The sequence below is a fragment of the Netta rufina genome (genome assembly GCF_964035555.1).
Source record: "Netta rufina genome assembly, chromosome: 1".
NCBI classification, from domain to species: domain Eukaryota; kingdom Metazoa; phylum Chordata; class Aves; order Anseriformes; family Anatidae; genus Netta; species Netta rufina.
The window spans coordinates 65,140,589-65,155,268 of NC_140123.1; the positions used below are offsets into that span (position 1 = coordinate 65,140,589).

At 43.6% G+C, this 14,680-nt stretch overlaps 1 protein-coding gene across 2 annotated transcripts in view; it reads right to left on the reverse strand.

Moving 5' to 3' along the window:
• Window positions 1-865: 865 nt before the first annotated feature.
• Window positions 866-14,680, reverse strand: part of NCK2 (NCK adaptor protein 2) — an 82,698-nt gene continuing 68,883 nt past the window's right edge. For both annotated transcript variants that reach the window (XM_084306001.1, XM_084306002.1), the window contains exons 4-5: window positions 9,330-10,051; window positions 866-1,920 (exon numbers count right to left, since the gene is read on the reverse strand). In XM_084306001.1, the coding sequence (XP_084162127.1) occupies window positions 1,726-1,920; window positions 9,330-10,051 (917 nt within the window). In that variant the 3' untranslated portion in view covers window positions 866-1,725. The remainder of the gene's footprint in view (window positions 1,921-9,329; window positions 10,052-14,680) is intronic.

Below are 14,680 nucleotides of genomic sequence, written 5' to 3' on the forward strand. Positions count from 1 at the left end.
TTTCAGTGCCCAGTTTTTAGTTAACACACATACAGAAAACTACAGTTGTTAATTTGGATAATCTTACAGAAACAAGATTTCAAAAGCACTGGGAAAATAATATGCATGTAGAACTTGACAAATCATACTTGCCTGCCAGGGCTGAGCAAGAGGATGATGGCACTCCCAGAGGTACCAGTGCAGTCTCCTGGCAATGTTACAGTTTGCACCACAGCAGGCCTGTGTCTGCTCTGCCTATGCTGCAGCTGTGCACATAACACTACTGGCTGAAATATAAAATCTGTAAGGAACGTGTTTTAATCGAGAAAAGGTACCAGAAAACATCTCCCTCTTGCAGTTTTCATTAAATCTTTGAACAGACTTGTCACAGAAAGAATGACCATGGAGGTCGTTAGACACTGCCTCGTATCAAACTGTACTCCACAGTGGCAATTTTTTTGTTTTATGTCACACAAATTCCAAGAGAAACAAACCCAGATTTTACTCCAGTTCACCTTGCTAAAGGAACACCGGGACTACCACCCAAGGATAAATGCAGTACTCCATCGTGACATAATACCTTTTTTATTACAATATCCAAAAAACTGAGTATGCAAGATTTAGGAGATCCTAAGATCCCCTTCTTCAGTCTCAGGAGTGTGCCATCTAAAGACTGTATATTTAAACCATAAAGGAGTTTAAATGTAAAGAAAAGAGAGAAATGCATTTTCTTCATAAACATTCTGTGTGTCTCTTCCTACCAATCACACCATCCTCTGTAAAACCTGAAGATTTCTTTCTGTAAAGCAAATATATATATAGTGTTGGTAGCCCGCCCCACCCAGCCCAAGATCATTTTTTTTTATTAATCTTCTGTATTAGTGTCAACAATCAGCTACAGATACATATTACTTTGAGAATTAAATACATAATTGTTTAATTCAAACAAGCAGAAGGGCAAGAGGAAAAAGCATTATGTGGATGGCACATTTGGTTGTAGATTACCAAAACATTCAGTCTTTACATTTCAATGATTCTTTCTCTAGTAATCAACTTTCAAATAAAATTTCTCTTTGTTGCAATTACAGACCAAAATACACTAGATAGTTTTCTTTTACTACAATCTTACCATAGTAGTTTAGGAAGTACTATTACAAAACGCTTTTAATTAGTGTACTCTTTGCGAAGAGTCAGAGAGGCAATGTAATAGCAGAGTACAGTGTAAAGAGTGCTTCTAGGAGCTAGGAGTTTCTGTAATATGGGAAGCAAAAGAGCTACAGAACTCACAGCCACAACCGTCATGTCTACTGCGTCTCACTCACTCAGCTGCAGCCTCAGTGCATTCAAGCTGTGCCCGGTGTCTCTTAGCGAAGAGTTCTGTCTGCGGGAGCCGCTGGAAGGGGGTAACACTGGGTTGAATTGCAAACCCCCCTCCTTCATCCGAGCTACCTCCGTAAACGTACACAGGCAGAGGAGGGGGGTTCAGAACTCGCTCCCGGAGGCGAGCGCTGGCAACGGCCACCTGGTGAAGGGCTCGACCTGAAAGGAGGGGATCTGAGATGGACAGAACTGAAACACAAAGGTAGGCAAACGAAAAAGGACAAATAACAACCAACAGAGCAAACACGTTGGAAAGAGCCTACTCCTTAAGCCTGCTTCAGATATTGCTCTGCTCTATAAAAGTGAATTTAGGACCTAAGGCTTGGAAGTTAGAAGAGGCCTGGGCGGCCGAGTCCATCTTCAACGTCACTGAAGTGCTTTCACAAGATATAGCTTTTCCCCGTGTTCACTGGTGAAGATGGGAGCCTTTTTGTAGTGTTCCACCAACTCATCCATAGTATTAAAGCGACGCTGCCCAATACAATAGACATTGTCCACGAGCTGCACCTTGAAATGTTTGTTCTTCCCCGATGCCTTTAGAGATACCGAGAAGTCACTGGGCTGTTGAGAAGAATTCAAAAAAAGGAAAAGAAACAGAGGATTACACAGAAGTCAACAAAAAGAAGGCACGATTTTGCTGTTTCGGGAACAAACTGTGTAATATAGCTGATGGTGTAATTTATGCTAGCCTTTGTGCTCCACAGCTCAGTGCTTTAGCTACTTAAGAAACCCAATAGTCTATTATTCAATAAATAATTGCCATTGTTATTAACATGCACAGTTAAGTCAGTTAAGTGAAAGCTCCCCAGATGCACAGTCTGAAGTTGCCAATTACCTGACTAAATTGCAAAAATTACCTTAGTTCCTCCATCTAGAAGCACGAGAATGTCAAGCAGAAGAGAAAAAACTTTCATCATTTTGGTTTCTTTGCTAGTTAGAGTGCCCTGGAGAGACCAATTATTGCAATATCGCTTGGGTGAGGTGAAGAAAATCCCCCTATCACTTCTTTTTTTTTTTTTTTTTTTTTTTTTTTAAATCCGTGACCACTAGAGGGCCGTTCTTGCTTTGTATTGCAAAAGAATAAAAAAAGGCACCTTTTATCTTCATCACCACATGCATGAGAAATAATTTCTCCTATTGAGCACACCTTTTTCTTAACACGATAAAGCTCCAGAATTAAAGCACGAAACGCACCGTCAAGCCCCCACCCACAGAAGACAAAGTTTCAGCACTAATTAAATTATCCAGAACGGAGTAATTTTGCACGGTAAATTTCTTAGGTCTTCACAACAGGTTGCTTTAAGGAAGAGAAGGGACAAGAGCCTTCCCCTTTCTGCACCACAGAGGCAGAAGGGGAGGAAGGTGCCAGCTCCCCAGCTCCCACCCTGCTCAGCACCCTCGCCCAGGCAGAACGAGACCCATGAGGCTCTCGGTACCGCTGCTTGGGGCTGAAGCAGAGGTGTGCACACACACGAAGCTCTGAGCAAGCCCTGGGATGCTGATGCTTCTGACGGTGATCCTATGTCAGAGGAAAACCAGCAGCTGGAGGGCCCTCGTTTAAAATGGAAGTTCACAACCTGAACCAAAACCATGCTTTGTTTGGTGTCAGAAACAGGAAAAGTCTTTACGACAACGGTTAAAAACCAAAATAATCACTTTGTGCTTCACAAATCTGTAATGTTTTCTAACCACGCAGTTGTTTCCAGTATGCTAACAGTATGGGGTTCTCCAACTTCCTTGCACTCACTACGAATCGTCGCCTTTAGCCCAGCAAGGTCGCAGCACTGACAAACAGAGAGGTGCTGGAGCAGCCCCTAGACCTCTCTCCCAGGCTTAGATCTTTGTGAGGTGGCCTGCACAACATGTTAAACCCATTTCCTGCCATTTTGGTTAGGCACTTTAATGAATGAATGTCCTCCCGAACTGCTGTCCATTCTTCCCAGCCTCTGAGCTGCTAATTAGATTCGTGCATAAAGAGAAGATATCGTTATTGCTGATTTTTTTTTTCCCGGAATATATGTCACAAAGTTGCTCTTTTCATCCCCTAATTTAATTTTTAAAATAGCGGAAAGGCTGATCTAACTCTTTTGAGAGTCATCATCCGGTGCGAGGAGATGGAGGAGCCTGAACAGCTGTTGCAAAAGCCCCGAAACCCCTTCTTGGCCTCCAATTAGGATACGAGAACAAACAGCAAAAGCACCCGGGCCTTGCGTTTCCTTTTATTTTGGTACTTTCCCACTGTAACAAATATGCAAAATGATTAAAAAGATTATCTCAAAAAAAAAAAAAAAAAGATAAAAAAAATCTGCAGATCAAGTAGTGCTTTTAACACTGCTGTTCCAAAGTATGCTGGTTCGATGCAGCTTGAATCGGTTCCCTGCTGTCCTCCTTGGATCTGCTCCAAGCCTGTTTATTTTATTTACTGTTTAAGCTATTTTGTTTCAACTGCTGGCCAATTTTTTTTCTCCCTTCTCCCTCTTCAATTAATTGCTCCATTCGGGTGTTTGCACACGAACTTTTCCAGGGCTAAAAGCCTCACGCACGCTGAACAAAGGCGCATCAGAAGTTAAGCTTCAATCCCTGCGATCTACGGGGCTCCCGATGACAATGCAACAGAAGCACAGAGCACAGCCCCGTGGCAGGGAACCTGGGAATATTGTTGAACTGTCATCACTGGGGAGACCTAGACCTGAAGTTAAATCGATTCCTACCACAGACTGTTGAAGATCAGCTGTTACGCGTTTGCAGCTCCTCAGTTCAGGTGTAAAATTTCTGATGTTCTTTCAGAAACCTTTATTTTAACTCTTGCTTAAGGATTAAGGCAACGACAGGCTGCTGGTGCACGTGGGAGGCATCAGGCAGGAAAATGTTCCTTTATTTTACTTCGTTGGTCTTACAAGGGAAAACAAAGCAAACCAGGAGATTGTAAAATCTCCATTTGAGAATCAAACAAGACGTGTTTATCCTAAATGGCGATGCTGGGAAAATACCCCGTTCTGAAAGCCTTTTACTGATCCCATCCCTTAACTTTCCCATTCAGTCCATTTTCTCCTAGCACCACCTTTCCCTCCATGGAAGATTTTCTCATTTTGCAGGTTAATCCGTGAGCCTGCTCCCCAGCTCCTTCACGTTACAAGCCCAGGTTTCCCTCGCTCCTCCTCCTAATTCAGTCACATAGACATTAAAAAAAAAAAAAAGAAAAAAAAAGAAAAAAGCAAGTCATAGCTCAAAGGTCTGTCGCCAGGCTGGAAAAAACAATCTGGGAGGGTTTAGACTTTGCTTATCTACCCCTCCCGTCCTATTCAGATATATGCAAATACCTTTCTTCTTTCAGTAACATCCACCATGGTCTCAAGTAAACGTTACACAGGGAAGAAATGTGAACCAGCTCCATCGGTTTCAAATGTAGTCCTAACAAAATTCCTGTTCTTCCATTGAAATAAACCACTGGGATATATCCTCGAGCCTGTTTTAAAGCTAGACTCCCTCCGTCTCTCTGCTGCAGTTGTCAATCACAGCATGTCACGGAGCACCAAGTGCTGCAGGTTTTGAACAGCTGCCGCGTTTCATCGCTTCTACCTGATACTTGCAGGATTCAGACTCCAGGATAATAACACGGGACACCCCAAATTCTACCAAATTAGCACCTCAAAAAGCATACAAGCCCCCAGCCAACGCCTCGGTCCTCTGCTGTCGCTACGAAGCAGCCCTGCCTCTCTGGGGGCCCTGCACAATTTCAGGCCCAGCCGCAGCAGAGCGCAAGGAGCCCGCAGGTGCTGGCAGAAGCTCCCTTGGGACCCCAGGGCAGCAGCAGGATCTTCCTTCCAGATTTGCTCCTCTCCCAGCAGAACCCAAGTCTTGGATCTTCAAAGCACAGATATCACCCATCCAAAAGGATCAGCCCAGACGTTGCCTTGTGTACATGTTACAGTGAAAGCACAAACCCGACTCCTTGCAATTCAGAATGGGTAAAAAGTGGCTCTACAGAGACTCTGCAGAGATTAAATCTGCCTTAGTTGTTAAAGAGTGCTACTTAAAAGAGACAAACCTTTTATTTTCTTAAATCGGCTGAGCAGCCTGCAACAGGAAGCACAAACAAAGCCATCTTCTGTGCCCTGCTTCAGTCTCCACACCAAAAGCTAAGGTGACATTACCTCCGTGTACCAGAGCTGGCAGAAATCTCAGCAGCAGGTAACTGTGCCTGTTACATAAACTGCCGGCTTAAATGGTTCAAACAGGTTTGTGATTCTAATAATAGCATTTCGTAATTAATGAAGATAATCAGACTGCCCAAGAGTTCATCTCAGGGTATTCTCCAGTGCAGCAGCACCCCTTAGATCTGAGCGCAACCGAGGACAGCAGTTTTGGCTAAAGGAATCTGGCTGGGAAACAAACACCTGGTAAGTCAAGTCTAGAGAAATATTGTAAAATATTGCATACAGTCAAGTTTTAAATGGAAAAAAATGACAGTCTCCTGCTCATTCAGGGGAATGCAGAAGAACATAAACCCTCACCTATCCAAACAGAGCTCCTCATAGCTAGCAGCAAGCACAGAACTCAAAAAAAAAAAATCTAAGACAGACTTCCTGTAATTATGTTATGTTATTATAAAGATCAGGCACAAGAACACCAGGATGACTCACGTTTATCTATGGGCCTCTTTAGAAAGGGAAAAACCCTATACATTCAGCTTTAATGGGTGGGTTCGTACTACCATGCAAGGGGAAGCACCGATCTGGTGGAAGATGGAGCAAATGGAGAGCCAACAACTTCCCTCTGCTCAGCCCCATCTTTCTCAGTGAGATTTCCCCTGATGCTATCGAGTGCATCCATTAGCTTATTAGATGATTCTGGTACTTATGGAAAAATGAAAACAATCTGGCAATCCCTAAGACTTTTCTAATTAACGTACATTAAGAAATGGCACGATAATATAACATACATAAAAGATTAGGGCAGAAAAAATCTTGGGATATAGTAAAATATTTCTTTAAACCTAACAAAAATTCAAAGTCCCAAGCACCATCACAAGAAAGCAGGCAGCTTCATGCCTAACTATAAAGCTTCTCATTGCTTAAAAGAGCCACGTACGGGATCTGCAAGACCAGATCAAGATTGAAAAAAGAAAAAAGATGAGTTCTTCAAATCAGATTATTTCTTATTTTGTGTAAAAAACCTTGCTGTAACATGAACTGAGTAAACTCTCTGGGATTCCCAGAGGTGTTAGATGCTGGGAACACCGCAGTCTGAATGAATCTTTTGCCTCACAAAGCAACGATTTCCCCAGTAACAATGAAGAGAACAAGTCTGGAAATGCTTTGAACACCAGTGTGTTCAGTGTTATGATGCCATGTTAAATTAAAAGGTTGCCGTGTCCTTTCAAGGAAATTAGTTTACTCAGGATGTAGGCTGCTAAGCGCAAGGAAATGAGGTGTAACGTAGTGGCCAGTGTGACACAGAACGCACCGAGAAATGGGTGTGCATTTCTGTATTTTAAGCAGTGCATCCATCTTCAAACTGTCCAAGAGCATTGGCCACTACCAGCCAGGATAACCCAAAATGCAGAATCTGGATCTGAAAGTCAGCCTCCATCTGCTGGACAGATGGACCTGGCAGCCAGGGTGCTGGGCTGAAGGGACATCAGGACTGCTACAGAACAATTTAATGCTCACCAGCATCCTCCAGTAGCTTGCCAGTTTGGAAAACTCTGTGCCCTACCTCACTCTTGTTGGCTAAACAATCTCAGTTCTGTCAGCCTCTGTTTATAAGTCATGTTTTCTAAATTTCTTTTTTTTTTTCCCCCCAACCCCTTCTGGGTCTCCTCTGATTTATTTTCATTTAACCTGTTTTTCCCTCTAGTCTCCCCTGATTTACTTGCATTTGTCTTCATTTTGTGATTACAGTTAACTAATAGGAACTCAACAAGAGAGCTTCAAAGAAAGTAGTCTGACAGCTACCTGTCTGCTGCAGAGAAAATCAATTGAGAAATGATGCCTGAAACTTACTCAGACAGTTTTCTCTGTCCAGAAAAACTGGAATATTACAGATTTCTATTTTCATCAATATGATGTCAAAATTTCAGGAAATAAAGAAACAGTAATGGTGAAATACCAATGTTTTTCAGAAATCAGAAAGCATTGTTTCATTTGGATTTAGAATATTCTACAGAATTAACAATTTCTTCGTCTTTAAGCTGTTTTTCTACCATCACTAGAAGCCTCTGTTCATCTCTCTCGCCAGGAGCCAACATGCCAGCCAATTCCAAATTTTAGTTGTTATATGAAAAATACAGGCTCTGTTAATTCAGAAGATATTCTGCTGGACTAGGAAGCTGCCTTTTAATTTATTTAAGGAGGGGAAAGAAGTCTTATTATGAGGGGATGAAATGTGTGCTACCTGTCTCAACCTGCCTCAGTACTACCTGAAATTTTGACTTCATCCTGGGACCTTTTTGGAGTAGTAGAAGTTATAATTTAAGAACAAAAACAGTGAGTGAAAGATCTGAAATATGCTTCAGAATATATCGAGAACCAAAAGGATCTTTACTTGCAGATTTGAGCTCAAGCATCTTTGTCCCCGTTACTTAGAGCCTGCTCTTCGTTTCACGCCACAGCCATGCCACCGCGTCCTATTGACTGGTTAATGAAATCACTTCTGTGAGGAACACTCCACGGGAGCAGCTTCTCCTCCGTTCACAGGCAATTATGATAAAGACTACCACCAGTTCTAACCACAGGTGATTTATGCAATCAATACAGTCTCCTGAAGACACAGCGGAGCCAAGAAGTTGACTCCGCTTTAAATTAAGTTCAAGGCAGTTGACGCTGCTTTAATTTTTATTTGCAACCCGCGCTGCCAACCAGCACAACCCACAATAGGGGGGAAACCTGCAACAACTATAGCATAAAGATAGATGTCTGTAGCCTCCTATATTTTGGCAGCTGTATCCCCTCAAATTAAAAGGCTGAGCGGATATAACTGTATTGATTTCAAATTCTTATACCTGAAGCAGCTAAATACTTAGGTATGAAACAATTTGTCCTCGTGGAATAATGGTCCTACAGTTGAAGCAATGAATGCTGAGAAGCCCCGATCCCAAATTAAGATTCCATTTATCTTGAAAATCTATCTATTTCTGTAGTGTTAAAAAGGTGTTTGTTTGGGAATTATCAAAACCTGTCATCTTTTAAAAATCACAGCAAAGGGATAATTAAATTTTGGGTGCTTTAACTATGCTTTCCCTAGCTTCAGCGTACATGAAAGGCCTTTCAGTCTAATTTTAAATTTGAACTTTCAGAATTATACTAATCCCTAATCAGCATTACTTACATCCCTCTGATGTCATCAAGGCTCAATTTCCAAGTAATACGAGCTACTCACTTGGCCTTTTTTGTTGTGCATCATAATCTTAACAATTCGATACAATAATAATTTTATCCTATTACAACCTAAATCATCTAAGTAGAGCAGAAACACATGAAAATGTTTTTAATCAATAGTTTATATAACCTACACTATTAACCTATGTTAATTAAAGGCAAAACAAAACTGATCAACGCAAACATCCCATTTTAAATTAGCTTTAAATTCAAATTAAAGACTAAATTTGCACTTTACAAGATCTTATTTTTTTCCTTGGGAGCGCTGTAAATTTCAGAAGGACTGCATATGAGGAACACAGGAAAAGTCGGATGGAAGCTTTAAGTATCTAGTTTCTTGTCTGCTAATTAAGAAGCCCTGGATAATACAGTCCATAGCTGCTAAATTTCAGTGTAAATGTCACTGAATTTCTGTAAGAGACTGATTCTCGCACTCAGTACACGTATCAGTTTGTAGCACTGCAGCATTGCTTGTTTCTTTATGGATTAAAAGCCCTTTTTTTTTTTTAGGGAAATGGTCATTATGAGCTTCCACAGCTGTTAAGCCAAAAATTATGTCTTACAAAGACCGCGGCGCTGAACAGCACTTACCGAGGATTCACTATCTCTAACAAGGAAGTCTCCTTCCACTCCCCTCTCATTTAGGGCACATTCTGCTTGATGTCGGGTAACATTCCCATAATACCACTCTCTTCCAGCAAATCGTCCGGTGGAAGATGGTCCCGTGTAGCTTATCTGAGGTGGATGGGAAGTGTTAATGGTGGGACCATCGCTAACGATTACTACATAGTTTTTAGGAACAAGACCAATTTGCCCTCTGGAATTTTTACATTTCCACCATTCTGGGTCGTTTTCTGGCTTTTCAATGACTTCCATTGTTTCCCCTTTTTCAAAATTGAGCTCTTCTTCTGTGACGGAGCTGAATGGGTACAGTGTCTGAACAACGTGGAGAACTTTGGTGCCCTGGCCGTTACTCATGGAAGCGCCTTTCCTCAAGCTCAGGAAGCTCGGTGAATCTGCAGTGGCCTCCTCAACTTCCTCCACCACATAGTTCGAAGGAAACCAGCCGATCTGCCCGTTGTAGCTCCCTCTCCACCAGCCGTCGCTGCACTTCTCCATGACGATGACCCGGGACCCCTTGACGAGGGACAGTTCATCCTCTCTCTCCGCCACGTAGGCGAACTTGACGTAGGCGGGAATGTTGAGGTCGTAGATGCGGTCCGCGCTGCTGCCGTTGGACGGGTACTCCGCATCGGTGCTGGGAGTGGGCGAGGCGTCGCGCGCGCTCGTCTTCCTCTTCGTTTTTCCCAAGCCTGTTAAAGAAAAGACAGAAGCGTGAAGCGGTCACTCAGCGTCCTCCCCGTGCCGCGGACGGCTCCTGCGTCACTCCGCATCTCAGCTCGGTATCGGAGAGCTCATTTCCAACCCTGCAGACAGTCAGGAAACGTCAACACGTTTGAGAGATAATCTTTAACATCAAGCTTACACACCATTAGGCATGGTGTAACTGGCATTAAAATTGCTCTCTTCCCTTCCTGACAGCACCAGAGCCTTAACACACACTTTAAAACGCATACTTTCTTCATTATGAACATTATGAATAGTAGTTTTGCATAGCTTGGTGTTATATCTAACAACCCAGTCAACTGATCATGCCTTTTCATTTCAGTGATAGCTTTAATGTGGCTCAAGCAAAACAGGAAAACAAAAACCCTCTGCAAAAATAAACGAGGAGAGCGATAAAACTTTCGTTTCTCTACAGATTACGTTCTGCTTTCTTCATTCTTTGCTTCAGTCCCCAGGCAGCTACAGCTGCGACCATGTCCAGCTGCAAGCCCTCTTGTGAATCCTTCGCATCCTCCTCCAAAGCCCAGCCACGTATGGTAGAAGTGCAGACCTCACAGCGAAGGTGACTATTTGGGTACGCTCCTCCTACAATGTGCAAGTTCCCCCATAACTCTCGTGGCTTCAATTACAGCATGAAATACAGCACACAGGATAAACACCAGTATCATTAAACGCGTAACTTTTCTTTAGGGGCCAGGCTAATGTAAGTTTACATACGGAAGGAGGGCTGCACAATTCACTTCCCAACTTTTGCAGCAAGGACTGCTTAACAGCTTATATATAAACAGAAAGATAAAGTGAGTAAAGTAGCCTGAAACCCAGCTCTGAAAGTTGAGAAGATAAATACAAAAGATGAAATCTCATTATATCACAAACCAAGCAACACCCAAAATGTCATGCCTTGGACAGAACACAACAAAAAATCAACACAAATCAGGGCTTTTGTACTTTTCTTCGTGCTTCGAGGTCCTTGCTGGGAGAATAGAGACTCACTTGAGAGGCGATGAATGCAAACTGATTATGGAAGACTGCATGAAAAGGACAGGACTTTTGTTTCTTTAAATAATCTCACTGGAAGAAGATGCATGCAATTTTGTTTTAGCAATTCGGGGCCAGTTAAATCGGGCCATGCCACTGCTGAAGAGCGTGTGCATTTTATATTTCTATATATACACGTCCACACTTACAGAGCAGAATAGCTCATTTGGAAGGGACCTACGGAGATCCAAGTCCAACTGCCAGACCACTTTGGAGCTGGCATACAATAAATAAATTCTGCAAAACTATTTTATTTGTTTTGTTTAGAGCAATTGAAACTATCAGGCATATTTCACAGGTTTAGCCAAACAACACACACCAACAGCGGAGACGTGACCACAAACGTAGTGCCTGCTGCAAGTGCTAACCATGTTAACTCCCAGCCTTAACATCTCGGAAGACGGCAGAAAATGACGATGATCCTAAAGAGTTTCCTGACCTTCCCGAGCAGTTCCTTGCTTCCTGTTGAAGCCTGCTTACATCCTAATGTAATTCTGAGCAGATAATTGGAGCTGAGAGCCGGTGGCTGCCCTTTCGGGCAAAATGACAGCGACCCACTTATTGTGCTGGGGGAGACAATCGCAGGAAAACGGCGCCTTTACTCCAAGCGAGCCCTAATCGGAAACTGGCCAGGGGCAGATCTCTGCCAAGAGTGAAATTTTTCATCAGTTCAGAGAGCATTTTCAACCAAAAGGCAAGGAGGTGTAATAGCACAGCTACGGGGCATTAAGTTGGGGTAATATAATCAAACACAACTTGAGGGGTGTTTAGTTAGGAAATCCTTGTCACAACCTCATGCAAAACAAGCAACTGCATCTCAACAGATCCATCCCACAAAGCCCTGTGCTAACACTGAAACTTTTCAATTAAAAGCTTAGGCATTGATGAGTTTTGTAAGGGAGATGTGCAGCACCACACCTTGGGTTACAGCAGGAGAACTAATAAAGTGAAAAAAGGGAGCGGATGATGGAGTGGCTGGCCAAAATATGACTACTTAAAAGTCAGAGCACAGAGATAACTATAAAATACAGGGATGCAGTGTGATAAGAGAATGCCATGAGCAGAAGTATCTACAGAAAACAAACAAAACGTAAACAAACAATTAGAAAAAAATTGTCAAAAAAAAAAAATCATCAACCTGAAGTCTGATAAAGGTGGCTAAACGTTTAGGAAAAGGTTATCATCAGCGCACTTCCTTGGAATTTCATAAGCTGCATCTTTTTCCACAAACTTTCCAGTGCTGTGCCTGACATTATAAAGATGCCTTTCCATTCTCCCCATTCGAAACAAACTGTGACCGTGTAGGAAAGAAAAAAACACAGGAATTTTGCTGGTTTTCTTTAAAAGTTAGGGAAAAGAGAGTTTTTCAGTTTGAGCTCTAACATAGCCAAGCGTTTTAAGGCTGACAACACGCCCTCTGCAATAGCAGCAAGGTGCAGCGAAACCTTAGTTTCCCACCAGCCTGGTTAAGGTGAGGACCACCCCGAGCCCCATCGGCAGCCAAGCACAGCGGAGGGCGCACGCGGTGTTATCCGCTGCTATTTTTAAGGCAAGGTTGTACCACCCGTAGCCACGTCTATGGCAGAAGAGGAAGCAGGTTGTTCTGCAAGCACAGCGAAGGAAATCTGCTCCTGTTTTTCTCCTCGCACCGCCTGCCGCACCATTCCCCGCCACCTGCCCCGTCTCTCAGCCACAGCCCCCTTACCAGCCGGCTGCCTTGGCTTCTCCGCGTCCTGCTGACTCCTGCACCCCCTGCTGCAGCCTCCAAACTGCCTCCAAACTACCTCCATCTCCTCACTTGGGGTTTTGCCGGCTGGCCACACACTGTGCACGGCTCGCTGTGGCTCCCCCAGCAGAGCCACAAGCCAGGCTTGCTGGGGCTGGGCTTGCTGGTGTCAAGAGGGGACACCACAGCGACCCTCCCAGCCTCTGAGCTGCGCAGAAGTCCCTCCTTTGGCTCCACCAGTCTGTCAGGTTTGCTTGAAACTGGCGGAGTTATCAAGGGCAGGCAGATGGATGGCCAGTGACAGCATGACTAGCGCAAGCCTCGCTTCCTTGGGAAACAAGACTAAAAATACCAGTCAGTAGGGTGGCCGAGCAAGAATGAAGTTAGGGCCAGTGTAAATCTCACATACATCCATAACAGAAATCACAACTCCATTAAAAAAGTGCACTCTAAGTGTAATCTGTAGAAGAATCAACGCTGCGATTGCTTGCTGCTATCAGAAACCTTCATTTATAGCTATTTATAAGGGTTCCCCTATAGCTGTCTCCAAACTGAATGAAGCCCATGTGAGGAATTTCATGGAAAACTGAACATTTGGGCACTTCAGGAGTTACATCTGGATGACCTGAGTACTCTCAGCCATCATTTTGGTCTTCTTCCTGTCCTTGTTGCACTAGCAGATGTGCTGGCATTAAAACACAACAGTATTTGCACAGACCAACTCACTGGTCGCCGCTCACCTGAAACGACAATCCTGGGTAACACAACTGATTGTTGTGAAGAGAAATCCAGAACGATGCATTGGCTTTCACGTGAGGAGAAAACGAGTGGGGGCACAGCAGAGAGCCCCTTTCATGTTAGGGTGCCTAGCAGGAAATATCACTGTCCGTAATTTACAGTTGCCCCATGCTAAACTAATTCATTTTTATTTCTTACGAACAAGTTGCCCAGTACTGTGAGCAGCTTTAACGTTTAGGTGGATATATTGCTGAGATTAAAAACAAAACAAAACAAAAAACTGGCTAGCACCATTTTTAGAGTATGTTCCCATCCACAGAAGGGATCCACTGCAAATCTTTCTTCTCTCTACAGAGAACCATGCCATCTGGCCCCAACACCACTAGGGAGACCCAGACACATGCCTCCCACCTCACCTACCCTCTTCCTTTCCTCTCTCAGTCGCAGATTTACAGAGCAGGCTGTTTTCTGAGTGGCAGCACGGAGGAAGACCTCCTTCCTTTGAATTTGCTTCCTGTCTCCCCTGCCTCATTGGGAAAGCCCAACCTTGCACACTTTTGCTACCAGCTTGTCCCTGCTGTGGCACCTGGGTGTCCTGCAGTTGTACCCTGAACTTCACAAAAGGGGAATTTCCTCCCCATCACCCCTCAGACCCAATGCTGTGGCACTGTCAATTCCCCAACCCTCATCTGCTGTCCTTGGCCACACAACGTGCCCAAAGCTTTGCTGACTGGCAGACAGTCAGTAGAGATGCTCCTTACCTGAGCAGTCCAGCCTAGAAACCAAAAAGAGGATTTCACTTTCCTCCTCCTGCCTCCAGTGAAGGCACTAAAGCGAGGCTGCTTGGCTACACGCTGTTCTGAAAACTGCTGCTTAGGGTAAAAAGGTTGAACTGGCTTAAAATTGCATCCTGCTTTACCAAATGTACACACAACGCTTGTATACTAGTGGCAGAAAAAAGCCCTTTCTGAAAGCTTCTATTCCACTTGCTAATCGTGGTTTATATTACTCACCGTCTTTGCCAGACAAACGCCCATTTACAACGCAGATCTATTTGCTTCGTTTCAGTAAGAGTTATTTGCGAAGGCTTTTC